Here is a 22,192-nt window from a genome sequence, read left to right on the forward strand (position 1 = left end):
TGGTAAGCTACACGCTGTAGATCATTGCTGCCCGCACCGCAACTATCCATTATCCCGAGGGAGCATATACGATATCGAGGACTTTGGGATCGTGCTGAGTGCTGGGATCACGTGTCCAGGTCATGGGTGGGCATTTGACTTGCATACTGGATTGAGTGATCGCGGATCGTACCAGCTAGGTGTGTGGCAAACGGAGATCAGACACGATGATGACAGGCAAGAAGAGGTGTGGGTGAGAAGAGGGAAGAAGCCATGAGTTTCGAAAGCGGAACAAAAGGGTAGCCGTGGAGTGACTTGCCCTCGTCGTGCCAGAAGCTCAAAGCCGGACGAGGAACGGCCATACGATGTGATCTGGAGATTCAGCATGCGATCCTCGGCTTGGTAGGCACGGTGAAACCTCGTGCGTCTCTCCTACGAGACGGACGCCTTTGAAGCCACCAAGGAGGGCCTTTAGGTTCTTGGCGAGTGTATACAGAGATTGCGAGAGTCTCCTTTTGGGGACTCTTCAGTCTCGATCTGCTTCTCGGGTAGGTGAAGGCGCCATATTGGAAGATCTGCAGCGATATGAAACGGCTCTTCTAAGGTCAACAGTAGACTTTCTGACCACGCTGGTCCGTATCGATATCTTTGGAAAAGGCTCAGATACAGGACTGCCTGATAGACGTGAATATGACAGAAGCGCTCCGCCGGGAAAGGCATGCGAGCCATGCTGTGACACGCTGTACGCGACAACATATTCAGAGGCCTCGCGCTCCTGGGTACACTCCTTCATCCGCTATGCCAAGACGAGCTTAGGAGCTTAGGACCGGCGACGTGCTGCTTGGTGATCCTCTGCTAATGGCGATGTATGAAAGGACTGGTCCGTTCATCCTCACGTCAGATATAACCCATAGTGAAGTTCGAAGAGTAAGCGAGTGTGCGAGGAGGTGGGAGCGAGGCTTCGAGTGCGGAGGGCGAGTCTAGCGATGGTAAAGCCGCCGAGGTAGCTCATATACTGCTCGCCTGGCATATATCCTACATCAATACCGCTCGCTGTCAATCGTCTCTGCAAGTAGGCCTGAGTTTGCCGCGAACAATTTCCCCCTTGGTGCATCGTAATAGGTCTGCTTGGTACGCCTTGTGCTGCCAGTCGCGGCTCAGGCTCATCATCATATCTCTGCACATCTCTAGGCGAAAAACCAACCTAGAAGTATATAACCAACCTGTAGAAACAGGCTCATAGACAGCCTTTGGCCGCTGTCTCAAGTTTTCAGAGCGGCTGGTCTCCTGCTGGCAAGAGGATCCACTCGCATCAGCAGCAGTCGCTTTTCCGAACGCTAGAACATGTCCAGAGCTCGACAATTTCTGCGTTGACACTCGTGTGTGCAAGTCAATTCCATGGCGGCGCTGGCGCGACGCCTCGTGTGAGATTGTGGGATTGATTGACGAGCCTGATAGTACAGCCCTCATCGAAGCATTCTTTGACGACGAGATGAAATATTTGGCAAAATCCTCGTCAAGATCAATGATCATGCTCTCAGGAACGGCGGAGATTGTCGCATAGCACAACTCAAAACCGTCTTGACAGGGGTCAGCCGACGCCCCCATGCGCTACAGACAACGCTTTTGGGGCGCGCTATGCCTGTTCCTCACCAAGGCTGAACTCTCTATCTGCGCGCGCAATTTGGACAGCGTGAATGGAATAGCTGGAAAGTGCACAAGCTTGATTCGAGAAGGACCCCCGTGTCACTGGTGAGCTTCTACAATGCTCCAAACATGACACCGCAACAATGAACGATCGACTTTGCAGCTCAGCGACAACGCAGGCCCCTGTCTAGCTGCACGATCGTAAACGCTCAAAGGACGGAAAGACTGGTTGGTGGTGCGGTCAGCCTGCAGCCGGTCCTCATCTTAGCCTGCATCTCGCTGCATACGGTCCGTCCTGGAGAAGCCCGGGTGGAACAAAACATGGCACCTGCCATGAGCCTTCAAGACTTTTTGTCCGAGAAGCCATTGCCAGGCATTCCGTCCCCGACCTTGACCAATCCCGAGATGGTTTTACCGGCTGACCTCGAGGTCCCTTCTCCGCCATCGTCCGGGAATACGATCGAAGGTCCACCCAGTCCAAGCTATCTGCGCCGGCCTGACCAGCAGAATGCGCAAACCACACCGGCGCGAAAGAAGGAGAAGAGGGGCCTGATGAGTAGGAAGATGTTACTGCTGAGGAGTCGCACGAGCAGCAGTACGAATATGTCGCAACAGCAGGCGCAATCGCAAATCCCACGCAGCGTCCCTTCGCCGTCCAGCTATGCCTCCGACTACCATCCCGCTTTTGGCTCCTCCCCAATCCTCATGGACGTCGGTAATTTGGCCCCAGAGCAAACTCCTGAAGAACCGCGCTTGAGCCTGAGCAGGTCCTCTTTCAACAGCGAAGACATGGCTGGCATACCTAGCTTCCTCGCAAAGTACGAGCTCCCGGACGGCGTGACGACGGACGATGAGATGTACGATAGTGAGAGTCCGGCACCGCAGAAGTATGGATATAGTGTCAGCATTGAGGGAGGACTGGATGCGCAAAGACGGCAGCAGGAAGAGGATGAGCACAACTCGGCAATACTGAGCAGAAGGGCTGAGCAGATCCTGGCCAATGCCAAGAAGAGGCTGAATGTGAGTGCGATGGTCATGGAGATGATGTGGCGCATGCTAACATTTGCTTAGCTCATGGAAGGCAATCTTCGTGGTGCTCGCGATCTTGTCGCACCTTTGACCGCAGCAAATTTGAAGCGAGCAACCTCTTTAGGATCAGCACATCATGCGACTGGCATTGAGAGAACTCGCTATGCACCGGGTGGCAATCTGTACAATCCTTCAAGTCCGCAGCAGCCACTTCGGAGACTACACGCTCAAGCTAGCTCACCGACAATGGGTCGAGAATATCATGGTCATGCGCGTGGTATGAGCGATACAGAGCTCCCGGAACGACCATACACAGCCCTAGGTAATGATAAAGTTGTGACAAGAAGCGGCAGAATACCAATTCGGACCAGCGAAGGATCGTGGACGCCCAGTCTTCGCAATAGCAGAAGTTACGACTCTCTTGGAAGCAGTGGTATTCGTCATACCGGACGAGACAGCCCCTTGCATGCCAGAGCTTCTCCTGATCCGAATCTCGGCGTTCTGGTGGAAGACGATGGCTCGCATCAGTCGCCTTCGGTGCGAAATAGCATCCCTCCTGACAGTCAGCAGCAGGATGGGTTGGGTATCCTACGACCAGCTTCCCGGACCGAGGACTTGCGAGAGCAGATGAGTAGTCTGAAAGGCAAGATCTCCACTCTGAAGGAACGAGCGCGGGAGGATAGTCTCAGGAGGCAGAGCATGCAAAGTTTGCGTAATGCTTCGCCGTTCAATAACGCTGTGGCGAGCCCACCTGAGTTCTTCTATACGCAATCGCAGACTTATGGGAATCCGGTTCGAGACACGAATGCTGGTGTTGGTCAGGTCTCGGCGAACAATAGTCCTGTTAGGTCGAATTCGTTGAAGAAAGTTTGGGATGCCATGGGTGCTTTCACGGGGAGTAGGAATGCTTTTGCGCAGCGAGCTTCTGTGGCGGAGCCAGCACGGGACCATGCCATCGCACCTGACGAGCATGATCAGGCAACAGGACAGGACGATGGCATGCCTGAAACTTATGGAAACCGCCATAAGCGTACGACAAGCGGTACGGCTATAGTGCAGGCTGCGACGAATCGGTACTCGCACCACCAACAGAGAGATGCACACGACTCGCCGGTAGACCCTGGGCTATATGTTTATGCTCAAGCTTCACCTGGAGCAAAGGACGAAAGCTCATATCTACTACAAGAACAGTCCGACTCGTATGTCGCGAACGGTGACACACAAGACAGGGGAGAATCCGAGAGTGTATATGAAGACGCGGAAATTGAGCTGTCGGCAGCAGTGGCCCACGAAGACCGAGACGATGCATTTGATTACGAGCACTTTTTCCTCCATAGTGCAATGGGCAGCTACCGCAACGGCCGTCGCAGCTCGACTTCAGATGAGAGTGAGGCTTCATCCACTGAGACCGCGAGGGCTCCTCCAGCCGGACAGGACGAGGACGACGAATTCAACCCGGAATCTGGCCTCTACCCGCCACCAACGCCGGAGACGCCTGAGAGACTGAGGGCGATCGAGCGGAGCTTGCATCAGCGTTCCCTGTCAAATGACAGTATAAGTACTGTCGCAACCTTCGCCACTGCAGACGAAGGCAACGATGACGGCCGCATAAGCAAATTGGCATGGCCCGAACCACCAGGTACACGCTCCAACTCCCAGCCGAACTCCCGTCCCAGCACTGCGATCAAGCGACCCGATAGACCAGCCGCAGACACCCTTTCCGAACGAGCCGATTCGGGAATCGGTCTTCCCAATCGTTCGAACAGCGAGCGGGCGAAAAAGATGAGCCGCAACATTGTCACAAGTCCGCCCATGTCGCCTATGGCATTCGTGCAAGATCCTGCTACCACTGCTGTCCAAGCGCTCCTCAGTCCGGAAGGAAGAGGGTTAGGCTTGAAGGATAAGGCTGTGCTGTTTGGTGTGGTCGAGAGCTTGCGCGCGGTCGTGCACAAGCTGCAAAGTGGGCAGGAGGGAGGGCATGAGAGCGAAGTGCTGAGAAGGAGGCTGGACCAAGCTAAGAGGATTCTGGATGGTGCTTTTGGGTAGGTGCAGCCTGCTGCTCCTCTGCATCATTCAATTTCGATGCACACGATCCACGACGACTTTGTTGTCAATACATTGTTCCAATAGACTACGCTTCCCGACCGATGCATTTAGGACGACATATCTGTAGCATTATGTTTACGCTGACGACTTGGATGTGCGGTAATGTATGAGTAGCTGTATACTTAGACACATTGTAAGCTAGATATCGATACTTGGGGTGAATTGAGCCAGCGTTCCTGGTCTTCGGTATGACGAACATCAGACGGTAGCATTTTTGAAGCCTTGGAAGTACTGTTACACGTCAGCGACGACCTGGCGATCATTTGGTGATGGTGAGGACTCACCTTGCGCCGAAAAGCGTTCAAATCATCGGCTTTCTTTCCGTCGTCCTCCATATTAGCGACCGTCAGCCTCTGCGCTTGATACGCAAGCATTGCGTCCTCATCCACAGACTCGCCTGGCGCCCGCCGATATGTCAAGAGTCGTCGAGACCACTTATTGAAGTCCTGCGTACACACCGCAACGAGCTCTAAGGCCGGATGCCGTGGAATCTCATACTCGGCATCCTTGACAGCCTGCGCCTCGGAGTGGTCGTCCAGGTCTACAGCCCCGGCGACGGGCATCCACATACACAATCGTCCTCCATCTACTAGTCTCGTGGCAGAAAAGTCTAGAATATCGTCCAGCATTCTTAAAAAGCTATAAGGCTTTTTCGGTGGTATGTAATTGGGCTGAAGATGTGCTTGCTTACCATCAGCCAGATAGACGACATCCTGAAGTACAGCTCTGTTGCTCCCTAGCACCTTCAGACCTTCCCGCACACCGTAGGGTGGATCACAGACAACGCAGTTCAGGAGCCGCTCCTCGCGAAGTGGTGTGTTTGTGATGTCGGCGACTAATCCTCCCAGATACAAGGTAGAAGTACCGTACTGCTCAAAGTTACTCTGCACGGTCTTGTCGCCTTTGCCGCGGATGCACCGTCCATCGAGATCGCTACCAAAGACCATAGATCCAAAGTGTGCACATGCTAGAGGGAATGAGCCGGTGCCGACGAATGGATCGTAAGCTATCCTGCCAGGCCCTGCTTGTGCCAGGTTTGCAGTGATGAGGGAGAGTTCTGCATCCATAGATGTCGTGGCAATATATCTCCGTTTCTTGAGATTATACATGTTCATCGCCTTCCTTCCACTTGTAGCTACTAGACGACCGAGATGTAGAGCATGTGGTGTCGTGCCTATAAGCTCCGAGTCCTCGAAGACACGGAACTGATGGTCTGGTCTGTTCATCACGATTGGGCCTTGGAAGTCCATGTACGCGAATGTCTCGATGATGCTGCGCTGCTCGGCTGTTGTGCGGCTGCCATGGAAGGAGTCCAGTTCGAAGCGAAAGGAGACATCACGGTAGTGAGGCCATAGAAATTCGGTGCGGTGGCGAATGTCTGCATGCAGGGTGGTGTAGTCCGTTCCTGTGCCCCAGAGCTCGTAGATGGCGTTACATAGTAATGAGCGTGATATCAAGGTCCTAGCAGCTACAGTTGTATCGATCCCTGGCGGAAAGCGAACGATTGCAAAAGGCGACTAGGTATACCGTCAGCATCACTACGATCGAGATCTGTACAGAAGAGACGAAGAGCGAAAGAGGACAGCCATACCTACCTGTCGGCGGAAGAGCAGTCGCATTGCTCGCTCTTCGCCTCTACGACTGACTTACAGCTAGTGAGTATGACAGCCACTGGACGTCCAGCCCAGCGAGATCTGCAAGTGCATCGAGTTCGGGCTTGCGAAATGTCTCATGCATTTGCACGAGGCGAATGAGGTAGTCCATGTTGCGGGAGGACGGTAATCATCATGCTGTGGCAGAAGTCTTCACACTTGTAAGCTGATGGCCTGAAAGAGTGCTGTCAATCCTTTCGACAAGACATCAATACTTTGAGAAGACTGGCGAGTAGGAGTCATATACTGTGCCTGGTGGAGAGTGATGTTGGAATGCAGTGAAGTTTTTGAATTCGTGGTGGGTGTCGCCCAATCAAAACCTTCTCAGAAATGCGGACACCAGAGCCGGCTTGTTTCACATCAATATATCAAGCTCCAGGCAGGATGCAAGGTACAGGGGAGCAGAGTGGCACGGCACAGGGAGCAGGTATCGCGATTGCAACGTGTGAGAGAGATGTATGAATTGGCTTGTGACTATCCTAACGTATATCACGGTCCATGGAATACCTTTCTCGTGCTATTCCCAATTTCGTCATCATCAGAAATCATCAAAAGTCATCAGCGGACAGGTCCTCGAAGATGTCAAACATCGCCATGTCCTTCAAAGGACTACTCTTGCCAATCCCCTCGACGATCTTCCCTGGAGTCTTCATCCCAGGCCTTGGAACGCCTCTGTTGCCAGCGCTTTGCGAAGGCCAGAGTGGACTCGATCTTGGTGTTCGAGTCACTGCATTTCGCTTCTTCGGACTAGGCGTGCTTTTCGGCACGAGTGAAGCCACAGTCTGCGAGCTGAGTTCAAAGGCATGTAGCAGATGTGCTTGTGCTGGCAGATCGACTGTCCATCCACGCCTGTCTGTCAGGCTGAGTAGTCGAGCTAAGAGCTCATTGTTCACTAGCGTTCGTCTGCTTCCCAGCATAATCAGTTTCGACCTTGCTCGTGTAAGAGCAACGTTGACTCTTCGCCAGTCCTTCAGCAAGTCGCCGACGATACCAGCATCGTTCGATCGGACGAAGGATAGGATGATGCACTCTTTGTCTCGTCCTTGATAGCGATCCGCCGAGTCGATCTCGATTTCTGCGCTAATACCTGCCACGCGATAGAGTTGACGCATAAGATTAAGCTGGGAACGGTATAGTGTGATGACTCCGATGTCCTTGGCTGGAACTCCTCGCTTGATCAGGCTCAGGACTAGTTCCGCTGAGAGCGTGGCTTCGAGCTGATTGGTGATGTTCTTGCCGGAGGTGAGAGTCTCGTGAGCCTCTTTGCCAGAAGCATCGATGTTGGCGAAAACGACCTTGCGCTCAGACTGTGTCACATCTGCCAGCCAGCACCGATCCTGCTGACATTTTACTGTACCAAGTGGAGCAGCATCGTGAAAGTCTTTCAAGCTCGCATCATCCGCAAGCTGCAGAGCTCTCTGCGCCACATCCTCACTCCCGCATCTCAACTTACCGTCGTAGATCAGTGTATTAGACAGGCTCATAATATCCTCACACATCCGGTATTGTCTACCCAGCGTCGCGACGGCCTCCGGGTGCTCCTCGCTCAGCTGTCGAAACAGTGAAACATCTAGACCGCCCTCCAGTGCACGTCGGTTCTGCACGAGCGGTGGTAATTGAAAATGGTCTCCGACCAGCACAAACTTTCTTGCATGCAGCAGCGGCCCGAGTGCAGTCGGAAGCGTGATTTGACTGGCTTCATCGACAATGCAGACATCGAATGCTCGTCGACGGAACAACGCATGGTTGGTACCCATGCACGTCGTAGCCACTATCCGGCTACCCATATATGCCTCCTCGATTTCATCAATCGTCTTGCGTGGTGTAGCAGCCAATTGACAAAATTGCTGCACTTCCTTGTTGACCTTCGCTGGTACGCCGAGCCGCAGGATACTATCCGGCGGTGCAATATCGCGAATCTTGAGGAGGATATTGTCGACGGCTGTGTGTGTGAATGAGGTCAGAAGGATGGTTTTGTCTTCGGCAAGCAAGGCACGAATGATGTGAGCAATCGTAGTTGTCTTGCCTGTTCCGGGCATGCCGAGGATGAGTGCATAGTCTTGAGCGCTCAAGACTTTGGCCACGGCTGCTTGTTGGTCTTCATTCATTTGTCCAAGCTGTGATTGCTGGAGCGCTGGTAGCTGTGAAGGTGGACAGAATATTGGAGCCGATTTGTGAATGACTTGTTGGCGGAGCTTGGTTGGTATTGGATGGGATGACATGAGCGAGATGAGGTTGCTGCGGACAAGTGCCAGCCCATTCGCGAATTCGTCTTTGTCCACGCGGTAAAGCATCGCCTGTTGTGTGGCAGTCATCTCGCTCTCCTTACTCACTGTCATAATGCCCTGAAAAGCGTGGTTGTTGACCTCATCAAAACCAGCCATTCGCTGTCTAGCATCTCCCAGCTTTCGGTCCACGGCCACAGTGAACTCGTGCTTGGTTACTGAGACCACGTAGCCATTGGCAAGCGCCCACTGCCCGTGCTCCGACGATACTACAATCGGCTCACCAGCAGTCAGCTGTGTACCCTCTGCAAAGCTTGCGCCAGCGATCGGAATCGCCCTCCGGAACACATAAGTATACCGGTTGATCTTGCCGCCACTGCCCTCGATACCATCAGCTTGCGTGGCCGATGCAGCAGCCGAAGTAAGATCTTGATGCAAAACCAAATTGCCAAAGCAACGGCCCACCGCCTCGCGCTCTGCAGAAGTCATGGTCCACAACTCCTTCCTCACTCGACTAGTCTCGCCCTCTTCGAACGTGAGAAGTCTGTCCCACCTCATGAACCATTTCTTCAGCTGCTCCGTCTCGGTCTTGCGGCCAGCGTTCGAGAGCAGATGACCGACAGCTTCGTGCCAGACCAGACTGTGATTCTTCTTCCCATCGTCGATCATACCAGCACTCTGTGCTGAGCCGGCTTCACTAAGAGCGTGATAGGTGAAGCAGGTCTGTTGAGCATAGCAGCGACCACATTTGAACGGGTTCTTCAGAAGTTGTGGTAGGCTGGCCGAATCCTCAATATCCTGCGCTTGCAAAGGTGTGGCCAAGGTATGGCCAGCTTGCATACCAGGATGCTTGGCAGCATATATGTACGCGGCGAGTCTGTTGCGTGACTGCACCATCTGCCGTATTTCAATGGCCGGCGGTGCGATGCGGGAGGTTGTAGCGCTCTCCAGATAGTAGAGTATGCCAGCTTTGACTGCAAGGTCGTATCGATCAGACAGCAGCAGCGTATATAGAGCCGTCTGCGCACGATGCTCGACAGACTGTGTCGTCCTTCCAGTCTTGACTTCCAGCGGTGCAAGCAGCCGTTTAGTGGGTTGTCTAGGATCATCAAGCAACGTTGTCTGCACTGTAGCATCGATATTGCCTTTGAGTCCAAATAGTGGCGACCAGATATGCTCTTCAATCGCGACAAGCTTGCTGACGCTCATCCACACCTTCTCACCATATTTGTCATCGATAACAGACGCATCACCAGGCTGCTCGGCTACATAAGCTTTGGCCCAACCAGCCAATTCACCCATCTTAGCCAGAACTTCTTCACGTGCAAGGACTGTGTCTTTCATGCCTAGCTCCCATAGACCTTCTACATGATTCTGGATTGTTCGCTCGACCAGCTCGACCAAGCCATGATCCATGTCATTAGCGAGTAAAGCCTGCTGGAAGACTTCGTGCAGGATGCTACCATAGACCATCCCTGTGTTCGCCTCGCTCGTAGCTTTAATATGCTCCTTGAACACTGCTTTGCGGACGCAGTCAAAGGAGTCGCCGACGGTGGTGGCGGACAGCATGCTATCTGGGTGGATAATAAGCAGAGCACTGTTTTCATGGTCGCCAATCGTGATCTGGCCAGGTGGATCTGCAGAGGTCGGGAGTCCAGGAATTTCGGCGACGTGTACGATATTGCCAACATTGACGATCGTAGACAATGACCACGAATCGCGGAGAGTGATCGCAGTCGGCTTCGAGGTCCGGTGATGTTCTGCGAGGACTACCCTCTCTGAGCATCTGCGTCCATTGGCGTTGGTGTAATCGCCATCGCGGATACTCGTCACTTTATATCGTCTCAGCTTTGTGACCGCATTGTCCGGCTCAGAGTGAGTATGGATCAAGGCACCAGTGGACTTCACAGGCGACTTTCGAGGACTTCGTTTTCGAGGACTGATCTACATACACATGAGCTATCTACTCCGTAAAGGTATGCTGGCGGAAGGATGACTTGCCCTGTAAGCTTGGGTGGCACTGAACTCTGCCTGAACCAGAGCATCGGCGTCCAGATCATCTCCTCCAAACTCGTCGTCATCATCATCGTCAAGGGTGATTATCGGCTCCGGCGTTCCAACACGGAATGATATGGGTTGTGGTGGTGGTGGGTTCGGATGTGCTGGTATCTGGTGTAGTGATCGTTGCTCGAGTGGGATCTGAGACGCAAGTTCGTCAAGGTCTTCGGCGGTCAAGTCAAAGTCATCGCCAAAGTCATCGAGCTCACTGTTCACGATTGGGGCCGCGACAGGTTGTGATGGCTGCTTGACTGGATACTGGCGTCCTGAGGCGCTGACCGATGGCCGCTTGTAGGCAGGCAGTGCTTTGCTTTGAAAGTGGAGTGGCGCTGATATAATTGAATCTGATGCCTGACCCACAGTCCTGGAAATGTTGAGTGGCGGGTCCGGTCGGTCTGGGGACAGGCTGTGCACCTTTGATGTTGACGGTCGTGGCAAACCTGCGTTGGGTTGCAATATTTGCATGGCATCGTCGAGCAGAGCGACCGATGGTGCGCTTTGGTCATCGTTGTCCGCGAGCGGTGCTTGCAATGCTGTAGGCGCTTGAGGCTTGTCCTGCAACGGGCTGACGTGTGCATGAACGCCTTCGTTGCGTGCCTCTGGGATGATCATGGAACTGGATGAACCGTCCGGCCGGGCAGGCTTCACAGTGGAATGTACCAACTTCTGCGTCGCCAAGGTCTCCTGTATTCTGTCCACCATGGTCGCCACCTTACTCTTGCCTCCTACCAACTCCCCTTCTCGCTCCTCTCGCCACACACCAATACTTGTGCGCGCGTCAGTCCTCCTCCTCTTATTCTTGCTACTCGGCCACTCATTGCCAGCACTTGCCCACCGCCTGAATCCTGCACTCTTGATTGGTGTCTCGATTGGCCGTGGGGATGCCTGGGCTACTAGCCGGCTGAAATCAGGCAGCTTCACAGCACTTCCGGTATCCTTTCCACCGCCATATGTCTGCCATAGTGTAGCAGTCAGGTCTGCTTCCGGTGTCTTCTTCTCCGCTATGGTGAAGTTGCCACCAAAGAATGTTGATGCCTCGTGTCTTTGTGAGGAAGTCGCTGGACATGAGGGCGAAGAGCTTTGAGCGCGCTTCCGTCTTCGATGTGGTGTCATCGTGTTGGAGCTGTTCGGCATCCAGCCCAGCTGTTCTTCGGGAGATGCTTCCTCCTCGGCTAGCGGCTTCGCATTCTCGTCATAGTTGCCGATGAGATCGTCCAGCGGTAGTCGCTCACTCGGAGTGCATGGGAAAGTGTTGGCATGTGGTAGCGATGGCGTTCTCGTGGACTGAGCTAAAGCATGCCCAGACAAGCCATCACTTCTCCGATTTGGCGCTGATGAGCAGCCGCCTTGCATCTCGCTGTCTTGTGCGACCGAGAAATTATTACCGCTATGTTTGCCACTATCCTCACTATCGATGTTGTTCTCGTCGCTCGCCACTGTTCTGCCTGCTCCCTCCGGCTGACCTGGAATGAATTGAAAGGCTTTCAGCTTTGTTTTGGTTTGAGAAGTCGCAGATATCACATTCGGATCTACTTCGCCGAGTGGTTGTTTGTTGATGTAGTTCCGTCTCCATTGTTGTGGTTTATACTGCATCACATGTCAGCCCATCGATCTTATCTTCAATCTGCCCTGTCATGTACTCACATTCGCCTTGTGATCCTGCTCGAAGAAGCTTTTCGTCCGGCTTGCCATGCTACCTGCGCATGGAGTTGGAGTCTTGGCCGTTAACAACGCATTGCGATGCTATGACAAGATGATATACACGGTTCTGTCTCCAGCCAAAGCAGAGGGATGCAATAGTTCTAAACAGAAACAGTGGGGACACGCGACGAGGATGCGATGAGGACGCGACTCGGAAGCATCGGCCTGAGTTTCGCCGACATTCATCACAGGCGTTCGACCTCAGCTGCACAATTAACATATACCATCCTCAGGACTTCCCAGCGGTATTCACTGACCAGCAACGGGGAGCGAGGAATTGCTGTCGGATGCTCGCCCAGATCAGCACCTGCTGCCAACCAATTTCATCTGCTGATCACTGTGATATGTTGCCATGCACACACTGATCCAATCAATGTGTCCTGCCGCCGGCTTTGACGGCGAGTCAACAAGACATTGCTGTGCAAAACCTGCTAATGCTAAGCCAGTCTAGTGCTACTCAGGAGACCAAGCGTCGCCAATGTCCATACCACGCGTCAGTCTTTGTGGATATCGAGATGAAGCCCCCGTCTGTCGATACTACCACTATCTCTCATCCATAGCAGCGCCAGGCCATTCATCGATTGTGCGGTCGCTTGCGTACCGTGAAAGGCTCTTTGTATCGGGACCTCTATTCACGATGCTTCATTCAGCGGAATGTTTGGTGCCCAGGCGCCGGCAACATTCAGCTTTTACCTAGCGCGTGACCTTCCTCGCAAATATAAGTATTTGCAGCTTGCCGTCCACGGGCCCCTTTCTCTCAACCTCGACACATACTTTCTTTCCCTACTCCTTGATATCTGTATGACAGCGATCTCAACTACTTGTGCTCGTTACCTACATCTTTGTATATACGCCACCTCTACTGCAAGTCAAGAGCATCAAATGGCCGGCGAAGAGTTGAGCAAGGAGCAGATGCTTGCCAGGCTTCACAGTAAGTCTTTCCGCTAGAGATTTCATGAGCGCAGCTGACCCTGACTAAGAGCTGCCAGGCTTCGAGCATGTCCACCCAGATTTGGCACCGATGGCCTACCAGTTGTTTCTCAACAAGAAGGTCAAAAGCAAAGGTCTAGTCAAGGCACAAGCACATATCAAGAACATTCTGGCAGAGCTTTGGGCCTTCAACGCCGAGTCGCACATGTTCAACGACAATCCACTTGCTGCACATATCAGCGGTTTTGAAGAGCTCGAGCCGGTGCTAGACCTCATCAGAGCCCGCTTCCACAACCAGGATACGTGCAAGTATAACAGGAATGCCAGCCCCCGCACGCACAGTCATGTGGTGATAGGAATTTAGAATTTACGGTTGGCAAAGACTTCGAGGTGTTGCAGGCACAACATCGTCCTACTCTCAACAAGGTCAATATCTGGCAGGAAAATCCACTCCGGCCCGAGGTCCTCGAGTATGCTGGGGGTGACGTGCTCCTACTCCCTCTCCTCCATGAGCACTACATTCGAAACTCGAAAATGACGGGTCCTCGTCTGCTGGCAGTTGAGGAGGCGACTGAAGCTCGCATTCTTGCTTCGCAGGATCCGATGGCGACGAATCCTGGACGTGATGGACCTGCAGGCTGGGCAGAGAAAGGTTGGTGCAAGGAGGATGAGACCGACCATCATACAGCGGACCAGACCGTTGGAGTCGAGGGCGAAGAAGTGGGAATTGAGGAGAGACAATAAAACCGCGAGCCAGAGATGAGCAACGAGAGATCGAAAGTTACATATGATTGCATAGCGGTGACAACTCCCTTTGCGCAGCGAACAGACTATGATGAGAGTTTATGGCTTTATGCCCGCAGACATGCACTTCTTGCCTTGCTGGTGTGTCTGCTGTAATGTATGATCCTTGATTAGTAGCTTGTGCCTTCTCCATTGGGGGTGATTGGCCTTATCGGCTTATCGCCAGCCTGCCTTCCTACTCGGGATATCGCACCTCTTCCAGTGGTACCAACTCATAGACACAAGGCCAAATTGCACCAACAATGCCACTTCCAAGTATCAATCCTCCTCTCATCAATTCCTCCAACCCGTGGGCGACGACGCTAGAGGATCTCCAGGAGCTATTCGATTGCCCAGATTCCGGCGGAGTCACGACTCGAACAAGTCTACTTCATGGCTTCCAACATGACGACGAGGTCCATCAATACACATTTTTCGATACTAGAGATCCGACCAAGAAGCCAAACCGCCTTGATGGCCATGTCCCGCTGGAGTTTGGTGGCAGTCTGAATACGCTGGGCTATACCCCGATACCAATCAGCACGTATCTGGCCATGATTTCGAAAATCATCAGCGACTCGACTCTACCAGCCGACAAGAAGTCGAGCAAGTCTCTCATTATCTCAGTCACTGGGAGTGCAGAAGCAGTACGAGAATGCTACGAACGTATACGTGCCGTACAAGCAACCATCGAGAACCCACTATGCATGGAGATCAACTTGTCCTGCCCAAATATCCCGGACAAACCGCCACCAGCATACTCCGGGTCATCACTAGCGGAGTACTTGAAGGTCCTGACTGAAGCGTCCGGGGACGATAGACGAGTTGCGATAGGCATCAAAACGCCTCCATACACATATCACGATCAGTTCAAGACGCTCATCGATGCGCTCGTGGCAGCGTCCCAGCCGACTTGTCCGATCGACTTCATCACTGCCACTAATACACTAGGAACTACTCTCGTGCTTGCAGACAATGATGGTACGCCGAGGATCAACTCTGCTTCTGGTGCAGGAATTGGAGGTATGGCAGGAGCACCACTACATCCTCTAGCTCTTGGAAACGTGAAGACGATCCGATCGATGCTTGACGAGCATGATCAGCTCAAGGATATTGACATCATCGGTGTGGGTGGAGTCAGTGATAGAGGTGGCTTTGACAGGATGCGCGCTGTCGGTGCGAAAGTCGTCGGTATTGGTACCGCACTTGGCAGGGAGGGAGTCAATGTGTTCGGGAAGATCTTGAGTACAAAATTATCTCCTTCTGGTCCATCATCTAGTCGTTGACAGCTGTATTTGGTCACTTCACGTTATATCTCAGGGTACAAATCTCTGCAAACTGTCAGCACATATCCTTGTTCCAACGATCAACAGACACTACTCACGTTCTCCTCTTCAACGGCATTTCTGTCCTCAACTTCCTCACCCTCTCCAGATCTATCTCCGCAAAGATCACCTCTGGCTCGTCCTTCTTCTCGCCACCCAGCTCAGCAAGCACCTCCCCCCACGGACTAATGATAATACTATGCCCATAACTCGACCGCTTCTCATTATGAGCACCTACTTGCGCAGAAGCAATGACATAAGATAGTGTCTCGATAGCTCGTGCCCGTAACAATGGCTCCCAGTGCGCTTTACCAGTTGTAGGCGTGAAAGCAGACGGGTAGACGATGATGTCCGCACCCTTGCGCTTCGCGAAGAGTGCGATCTCTGGGAAACGGAGGTCGAAGCATGTACATGACCCTAGCTTGCCGACTGGTGTGTCAAAGGGTGGGAGGAGCTCGTTGCCGGGTTCGATCGAGTTGCTCTCTTTCATCGTAGGGCCGCCCTCGATCTCCATGTCGAAGAGGTGCAATTTCTGGTAGCGTTGAGTGATCTTGCCAGACTCGTCGATGTAAAGTAAGGTGTTCTTGATGCGCTTGCTATCTGGGTCATCACTGGGTTCGTGGACGCCGACTGAGATCCCTATGCTGTGTTGCTTGGCTTCCTTTTGGAGACCTTGGAGGAAGATCGAGTGCTCGACTGACTTGCATAGTTGCTTGGACTCCTCGGGTGAGCCTCCGATGTAGTCGCTTGCTTCTGGCAGAAATACGACCTACCCACTGTCAATGCTATTCATTCAGATACTCGGTGGAATCACATAAGACCAACCTTGGCACCTTTTTCAACCGCCTTCTTGATTACGAATCGACATTGTTTCAGATTGTTCTCCATCGACGCCGTCGAGGTGATCTGACCGACAGCCTGCAATCATCAGCACCAGTGATTGTGATGAGACAGCCATCGGGACTCGCCACCAACGCCATCTTCTGCTCTGCTTCTGCCGGGCTCCAAGGTTGTTTGCGGACCATTGAGGGCAAAAAGTCGTCTCGATAACAGAGATGAGATGATATGTGTCCTTCACACCGTCATCGAGAGCCGAATGGGAAGTGCATCAAACCGTTGATCGTAAGCAAAGGCGCCAACCAAATCTAGCTGATCAATGAACTAGCGCCTCCATCAAATCTGGGTGATCGACGCTACCACTTTACCCAATCAATTTGGCCCCACGTTACCTAAGCTAGACCATGCATCCCACTTCCACACCTCCATGCAGGTACAACCTCAGTTCCACCCACAGATGCAGCCCAGAGCAATGTCAACGACCACAGGATCCTCTGACTTCGCCTCCGTCTCCACATCGACAGCACCCTACACAACACCCAGCACAACAACCTACACCCCTTCCACCTCAACCACGACCACGACCACAACCAATAACTCCTTCCCCTTCCCAACCTACACCACCTTCCCACCCTTCTACACCCTCCAACCCAACCTCCAAACCCGCGCCCGCCAACTCGAACTCTGGTCCACGCTCATAACAACCTACAGCGCCCACCACCACCTCTTCCGCCTCACACTCTCGACTCTCCCCGCCGACCTCTTCAGCAACCCCGCCATCCACCGCAGTCTCAAACCCTCCGATATCCGTCTCGTCTTAGACCACTTATCAAAACACGAATCGGGTCCACGGGTAGAGTGGTTAGCACCGAGTAGTAAAGGCGAAACGAGCTCGACCTGTCTAGTCTACTGGAAATCACTCTCGGAATGGGCGGATCTGATCTATGGATGGGTAGATGAGACGGGGCAGAAGGGCGCGGTGTTGACGATTTACGAGTTGAGGGAGGGTGAGGGCGTGGGCGGGAGGGAGTGGGTGGGGATGGATGAGGTGTTTTTGCGGAAAGTGCTGGGGGTGTTGGTCAAGAGGGGCAAGGCGCAGGTTTTTGGGCTGGAGGAGAGTGCTGGGGTGAAGTTCTTCTGAATTCAAACGTTGTTGGAAGTTCGGCCCTCAGACTATATACATGAGGGACGCTGTAGGAAATCCGCCCCTAGGGTCAGAAGTGACGCTCTGGTATTGGCCGTCAGACGGAATGATGCTTGAAATGTGACGGTCTGGGTGGCGTACACTCGATGATATGGATATATGCAGTACGTTCCGGGCTGAGATCCCACACAGCGCCTCGCTAATTACGTCCCAGAAAGCGTCTTCCTCAGTCATGCCATGAGCACCATCAAGCGCCACTCGGACACATCCGTCTCGTACCTGGCAGCTGATGAGACACCCCACCATCGTCCTAAGCATTTCACAGAAACATGATGCAAATCACAACAAGCCAGCGTCGTCACGATTACGCTAGGCCGTCAAAGCCGCCTCATCCCACTCCCACTCTCTCCTCCACCGGAATTCCTGCGCAATAGCAGTCGTAAGCAACCAATCCGACTTGACAACCCTGGTCCTCAGATTCTGCTTCTCGGCCGTCGATCTGAAAGTCTTCCACAGCTTGACCTCCGCTTCGCTGGCTCCAGATACCAGGTATGCGTAGTCGAACTCCTCTCCATCCTCCTCGCCTGCACCAACAGGACGTTTAGGGATATGCAGACCCGTACGACCATTATACATATACGCCTCCCCGCCGTTGACTTTGATAATATCCTTATAAGTGTCAAAGCCGCCCGGGATGTCCTTGGAGACAAAGATCGACCAGCCTTGGAGGAGTTCATGGGCATTGCATTTGGCGCGATCGATGGCTTCGGAGAGTTTCAAGCCCATGGCATCTTCCATCTTCCGATCTTGCAATAGTTTCGGGTTCTCAACCAGCTTGTCCTGCTTGAGAGCTGCGTCGAGGTATTTGCTGTCGACTACCAGCGGCGCATTAGCGAGCGCAGCGACAAATTTCTTCGTCCGTTTGATGGCTGGCGCTACCAAGATGTCAACTTCGAGCGGATCCTGAGTCAGCTCAACACCCAGCATGCGAAGTTTGAGCCTATCGTCGCTTTCTTGCTTTGGCTTACCAACCCAGCGTTCGTCGCCTGTGACCATCATACGATACATGATGGGTGGCGCATCGCTGGTCGTCCTTGCCTTCTTGGCCTTGAGACCCGGTGCTTGAGTTTCGCCATCGCTGAGATCGCTACCTTCGGCCGTAACATCATATGTTGCCTCGTCGCTCTTGCGCTTCTTTGTTTTCTTCGGCTGCTCGGGGACTGGGGAAGAGAAATCTTCTAGACGGCTGGACGGTCGGCCACCGTGGGTCACACCACCCTTGCGCTTCATTTCTTTTTGGTAGAGGAGCATGTCTGGCGCAGCAATATGTAAATTGGCTGCCGCCTTCACCTTCGCTGCTCGACTACTAGTCGTGATCAAAGGTGACTCGTTCTCCTTCTCGTCATCAATTCGACGTGGTGTTGCTGCTGATTTCCGTGGCCGTCCTCTTGATTTCTTGGTTGTCGAAGGCTGCTCCTCATCATCCTCGTCCATGTCATCCACTGGAGCCACGCCGCTGAAGCTGACTCTTGCTGTATTGGTTGTTTCTTGTTCTTGATCATCTTCGTCCTCGGTCTCGGCATCCTCGGCAATGGGTGTAGGCGCAGAGACAGCAGGTGGTCTACGAGGCGTACTGCCAGTCGCCGTGATACTGGAGGCTGGTACGGACTTTCTCGGCGAGCTTCTACCCTTAGTAAGAGCTGCAGGAGAGCGTGGAGCCTTCTGTGGCGACTGCGGCGGTGGTGCTGGAAAGAAATTGCGCTCTACATTCTTTAGATCGAGGATGGTCTGCCCGCAAACCTCGCTCAGGTTCGTACTCGCCGGGAAGTGTGTATACTTCTGGTTGGACAAGGCTTGAGTGCAGCACTTCGCATAGCTCTCCTCCAGCCAAAGATGATTGATGATGTTCAGATTCCACTCCTGTGCGGCCTCATATTTCTCGCTCTTAGAATGAGCAGCGATGAGATGCGTGTTGTCTTGCTTCATTGTCTTTGTGAATTCAGCCCCGGAGTATTTGATCAGGTTTTCGAGATATGTTCGAGCTTCGCCGTTGTAGTTTGAGATGCTGATCTTCATATTGCTGAATCCTGGCAGACCATTCCGTGGTATTGGGTAGTGAAGAAGTTTGCTGAGTGGATTCGTGTACTTGTTGTTGTTGATGACGTTGTACAGCCAGGATAAGTTGGCCACTTCCTTGCGAGCACGAGATGCGGCGATGTACTCTGCACCGTCACGATACTGGCCGATGTAGATATCCGCATTGTCGATGCTGTTGGTCAGGACTCCGCCACCATGATTGATAAGACCTTCCAGAGTCGATACAATATGCGGGCTCAACTCGAGGTCGGATGAAAGCCTGAGCGTCTTGCTCATGAAAGCATTCAGATTCTTGCGGATGTCAGAGGGAGAAGATGGCGGAGTGGGTACAGGGAATGCAAGAGGTGTGGATGTCGTCGCTCCTTCGACATGGCTGATGTCACTGTTGACAGGCTTTGGCAGTGTCGACTGGAGGTATGGCGGGTTCGGGAAGACGTAAGGTCGTTCGTTAATCTTCTTTCCCAAGCGTAGACAGTCATCGAACCAGTGTGGGAGGACACTCTTGCAATTGGCCTTGGTTTTGAGAGCCAACTGACATTTCGGATGGTCGTAGTCCAACGTCACGATATGGGTGGTGAGCTTGTTGAGTGTGCCGCTGTACAAGCCACCCAGAGCCATGACACCAGCAATGATGGCATCCTTGTCGCCTTCAGGCAGATCTGCGCAGGTCAAGACGACGTCCTGGAAGTACTGGTTCGGGTCTGGACTGTGCTGCCTCGCTGCCACCAGCTTGTTTTTCGCTTGGCTTTGCCTGACCCATGATGGCTTGACGACCAGGATCCCTCCTTCTACCGCGTGGTTGTGCTGGGGAAAGTCGATGTTGGTGGCGATGATGTGTGTGACGGCGGAGAGGTCGGGGATTTTGTTGTCTGTTGTTCGTAATGCGATATGCCTCCCGCCGCCGTGGACTATAATTCTGCTGTACTGTGGAGAGAGAGTCAGCATCGTAGTCATGCGATATGCGGACAGTCACGAGCATACCTCTTCCACCAATTCCTCGTCCAATCGGTCGCTGGGGATGAATGCCGCCACTACACCTTCGAACAACTGACCTGCCGCATTCTCCTCGCCGTCCGCCATGGTCGATGTCGTCAAGAACAGTCGTCGCAAGGATGAGGTGATGTTGATATTTGAAGTACCACCGTGAAACTGGAAAGCGCGTCTCTGCCCGAATAATGTCGCGTAAAGAGGCAACAGCGGGGGACTCGCGCCAGCACGTGATGATGTACAGGACCTCCGAATCTAACGTGAACGCACGGAATAATAATAATGGCGTCGAGACAAATGTTCACATGCGCGTGTCTATGACCATCTACCCGCTAGCAACATGAAGCCACCCACACCACTCGGCCTCCAAGCCCTTCGCTCCCTGGCCTTCCCCTCAGCACATCCACCATGCCGCCTTGCCCGCCAAAGAAGAAGCTACGCCTCCATCCCCGAGCCACCGAAACAATTCCGCCCACCACCACCACCACCTCCAGCGCCGGAACATATCACCACACCACCATCCCGCTCAGGAACCCCTCCCAACGCCACCCCTCTTTCACAATCCTCACGTCAACCTCCTCCTCCTCCTCCTCCTCCACCACCAATATTCCGCCCAACACCGTCCGGCCCCGACCTCCGCAAGAAACGTGACGACGATGAGGACTTCACCCCCTACCCCCTCACCCGCCCCATCGGCATGCCATCCCCTCCCCTCCCAACCGAAAATACAGGTCTAGACTCCCGCTCCCTCCGCCAACGCCGCGACGACTTCCACAATTATGAGAAGCATCTCGCCCGCCGAGCCGCGATGACGAAGCAGATCGCCAAGCCTTACTTTCGCGATTGGAGCAATATGCGGTTTTTTAAAGGGAAGGTGTTTATTGCCCCCGAGAGGTTGTTTAGGGGGGACGTGAGTTTGTGGTTTCCGAATTTCTTTGGGAGGTCGTTGAGGAGGGATGTGGAGAGGCGGGGTGGGATTAGGGATGGGTATGGGGGGTTGGGGAGGGGAACGACGGAGGTGCTGAGGGGGAAGGTGAGTGTGGTTAGTGTTGTGTCGAATGATTGGGCCGCGAAGCAGGTGGATACTTTTTGTTCGATCGAACAGAATCCGGAGTTGCAGGTGGTTTTGGCGGAGGAGGAGGAGTTGGTGCAGCGGGTGGAGATTAATTGGGAGGGGAATTGGTTGAAGTGGTGGATCTTGCAACTCTTTGCTGCGCCGAATCTGAGGCGGACGAGGAGTTTGTTTGAACAGGAGAGGTATTTTATGGTGCGCAGAGGGGTCAGTGATATGATGAAGGAGGGGATTGGATTATTTAATGATAAAGGTGGGTATGTCTATCTTGTGGATGGCGAGTGTAGGATTCGCTGGGCGGGGAGTGCAGAGGCTTCGGAGGGAGAAAAAAGGAGTCTGGTGGAGGGTGTGCGGAGGTTGGTGAAGGAGGCTAGAACGCCGGTGGAGGAGAGGGTGAGGCGTGGGATGACGAAAGAGAAGATTGAAGCTGCTGTGGCAGAAATTGTGCTGGAGGATGAGGGGAGGGAGAAGATGGCTGCTGCTAGTGGATAGATGTAGAATCAGAGTATGCTGTACATGGTAGATAGTGGTACATGGTTCTCAAATCCACCCTTCTTCATGCAAATGCCATGTTTTTGCCTCGAACAGGAAACTCCAGAACACCCTACATCGCCCAGATG

The 22,192-nt window shown here is 53.3% G+C and overlaps 9 protein-coding genes across 9 annotated transcripts; 5 read left to right on the plus strand and 4 right to left on the minus strand.

Moving 5' to 3' along the window:
• Positions 1 to 1,947: 1,947 nt before the first annotated feature.
• On the plus strand, positions 1,948 to 4,701 carry LTS14_002296 (uncharacterized protein; the record flags this gene model as incomplete). Its single annotated transcript, XM_064835002.1, has 2 exons — positions 1,948 to 2,646; positions 2,698 to 4,701. The coding sequence occupies 2 exons, from the start codon at positions 1,948 to 1,950 to the stop codon at positions 4,699 to 4,701; spliced, it is 2,703 nt and encodes a 900-aa protein (XP_064697873.1).
• A 294-nt stretch (positions 4,702 to 4,995) lies between these two features.
• LTS14_002297 (uncharacterized protein) lies at positions 4,996 to 6,525 on the minus strand (the record flags this gene model as incomplete). Its single annotated transcript, XM_064835003.1, has 3 exons — positions 4,996 to 5,013; positions 5,046 to 6,278; positions 6,412 to 6,525. The coding sequence occupies 3 exons, from the start codon at positions 6,523 to 6,525 to the stop codon at positions 4,996 to 4,998; spliced, it is 1,365 nt and encodes a 454-aa protein (XP_064697874.1).
• A 436-nt stretch (positions 6,526 to 6,961) lies between these two features.
• On the minus strand, positions 6,962 to 12,388 carry dna2 (DNA replication endonuclease-helicase Dna2; the record flags this gene model as incomplete). The annotated part of the gene is made up of 3 exons (XM_064835004.1): positions 6,962 to 10,582; positions 10,640 to 12,283; positions 12,341 to 12,388. 3 exons carry the CDS (start codon positions 12,386 to 12,388, stop codon positions 6,962 to 6,964), a joined length of 5,313 nt encoding a protein of 1,770 aa, XP_064697875.1.
• Positions 12,389 to 13,279: 891 nt separating this feature from the next.
• LTS14_002299 (uncharacterized protein) lies at positions 13,280 to 13,691 on the plus strand (the record flags this gene model as incomplete). The annotated part of the gene is made up of 2 exons (XM_064835005.1): positions 13,280 to 13,328; positions 13,387 to 13,691. 2 exons carry the CDS (start codon positions 13,280 to 13,282, stop codon positions 13,689 to 13,691), a joined length of 354 nt encoding a protein of 117 aa, XP_064697876.1.
• A 682-nt stretch (positions 13,692 to 14,373) lies between these two features.
• Positions 14,374 to 15,396, plus strand: URA1 (dihydroorotate dehydrogenase; the record flags this gene model as incomplete). The annotated part of the gene is made up of 2 exons (XM_064835006.1): positions 14,374 to 15,133; positions 15,164 to 15,396. The coding sequence occupies 2 exons, from the start codon at positions 14,374 to 14,376 to the stop codon at positions 15,394 to 15,396; spliced, it is 993 nt and encodes a 330-aa protein (XP_064697877.1).
• Positions 15,397 to 15,490: 94 nt separating this feature from the next.
• On the minus strand, positions 15,491 to 16,323 carry NIT2 (Carbon-nitrogen hydrolase; the record flags this gene model as incomplete). The annotated part of the gene is made up of 2 exons (XM_064835007.1): positions 15,491 to 16,204; positions 16,261 to 16,323. The coding sequence occupies 2 exons, from the start codon at positions 16,321 to 16,323 to the stop codon at positions 15,491 to 15,493; spliced, it is 777 nt and encodes a 258-aa protein (XP_064697878.1).
• A 421-nt stretch (positions 16,324 to 16,744) lies between these two features.
• LTS14_002302 (uncharacterized protein) lies at positions 16,745 to 17,413 on the plus strand (the record flags this gene model as incomplete). Its single annotated transcript, XM_064835008.1, has 1 exon — positions 16,745 to 17,413. The coding sequence occupies one exon, from the start codon at positions 16,745 to 16,747 to the stop codon at positions 17,411 to 17,413; it is 669 nt and encodes a 222-aa protein (XP_064697879.1).
• A 372-nt stretch (positions 17,414 to 17,785) lies between these two features.
• Positions 17,786 to 20,593, minus strand: ESC4 (regulator of Ty1 Transposition; the record flags this gene model as incomplete). Its single annotated transcript, XM_064835009.1, has 2 exons — positions 17,786 to 20,437; positions 20,495 to 20,593. The coding sequence occupies 2 exons, from the start codon at positions 20,591 to 20,593 to the stop codon at positions 17,786 to 17,788; spliced, it is 2,751 nt and encodes a 916-aa protein (XP_064697880.1).
• Positions 20,594 to 20,840: 247 nt separating this feature from the next.
• Positions 20,841 to 22,064, plus strand: ATP10 (Mitochondrial ATPase complex subunit atp10; the record flags this gene model as incomplete). The annotated part of the gene is made up of 1 exon (XM_064835010.1): positions 20,841 to 22,064. The coding sequence occupies one exon, from the start codon at positions 20,841 to 20,843 to the stop codon at positions 22,062 to 22,064; it is 1,224 nt and encodes a 407-aa protein (XP_064697881.1).
• Between the last annotated feature and the right edge of the window lie 128 nt (positions 22,065 to 22,192).

The sequence above is a fragment of the Recurvomyces mirabilis genome, assembly GCF_035927965.1.
Source record: "Recurvomyces mirabilis strain CCFEE 5264 chromosome Unknown scaffold_4, whole genome shotgun sequence".
NCBI classification, from domain to species: domain Eukaryota; kingdom Fungi; phylum Ascomycota; class Dothideomycetes; order Mycosphaerellales; family Teratosphaeriaceae; genus Recurvomyces; species Recurvomyces mirabilis.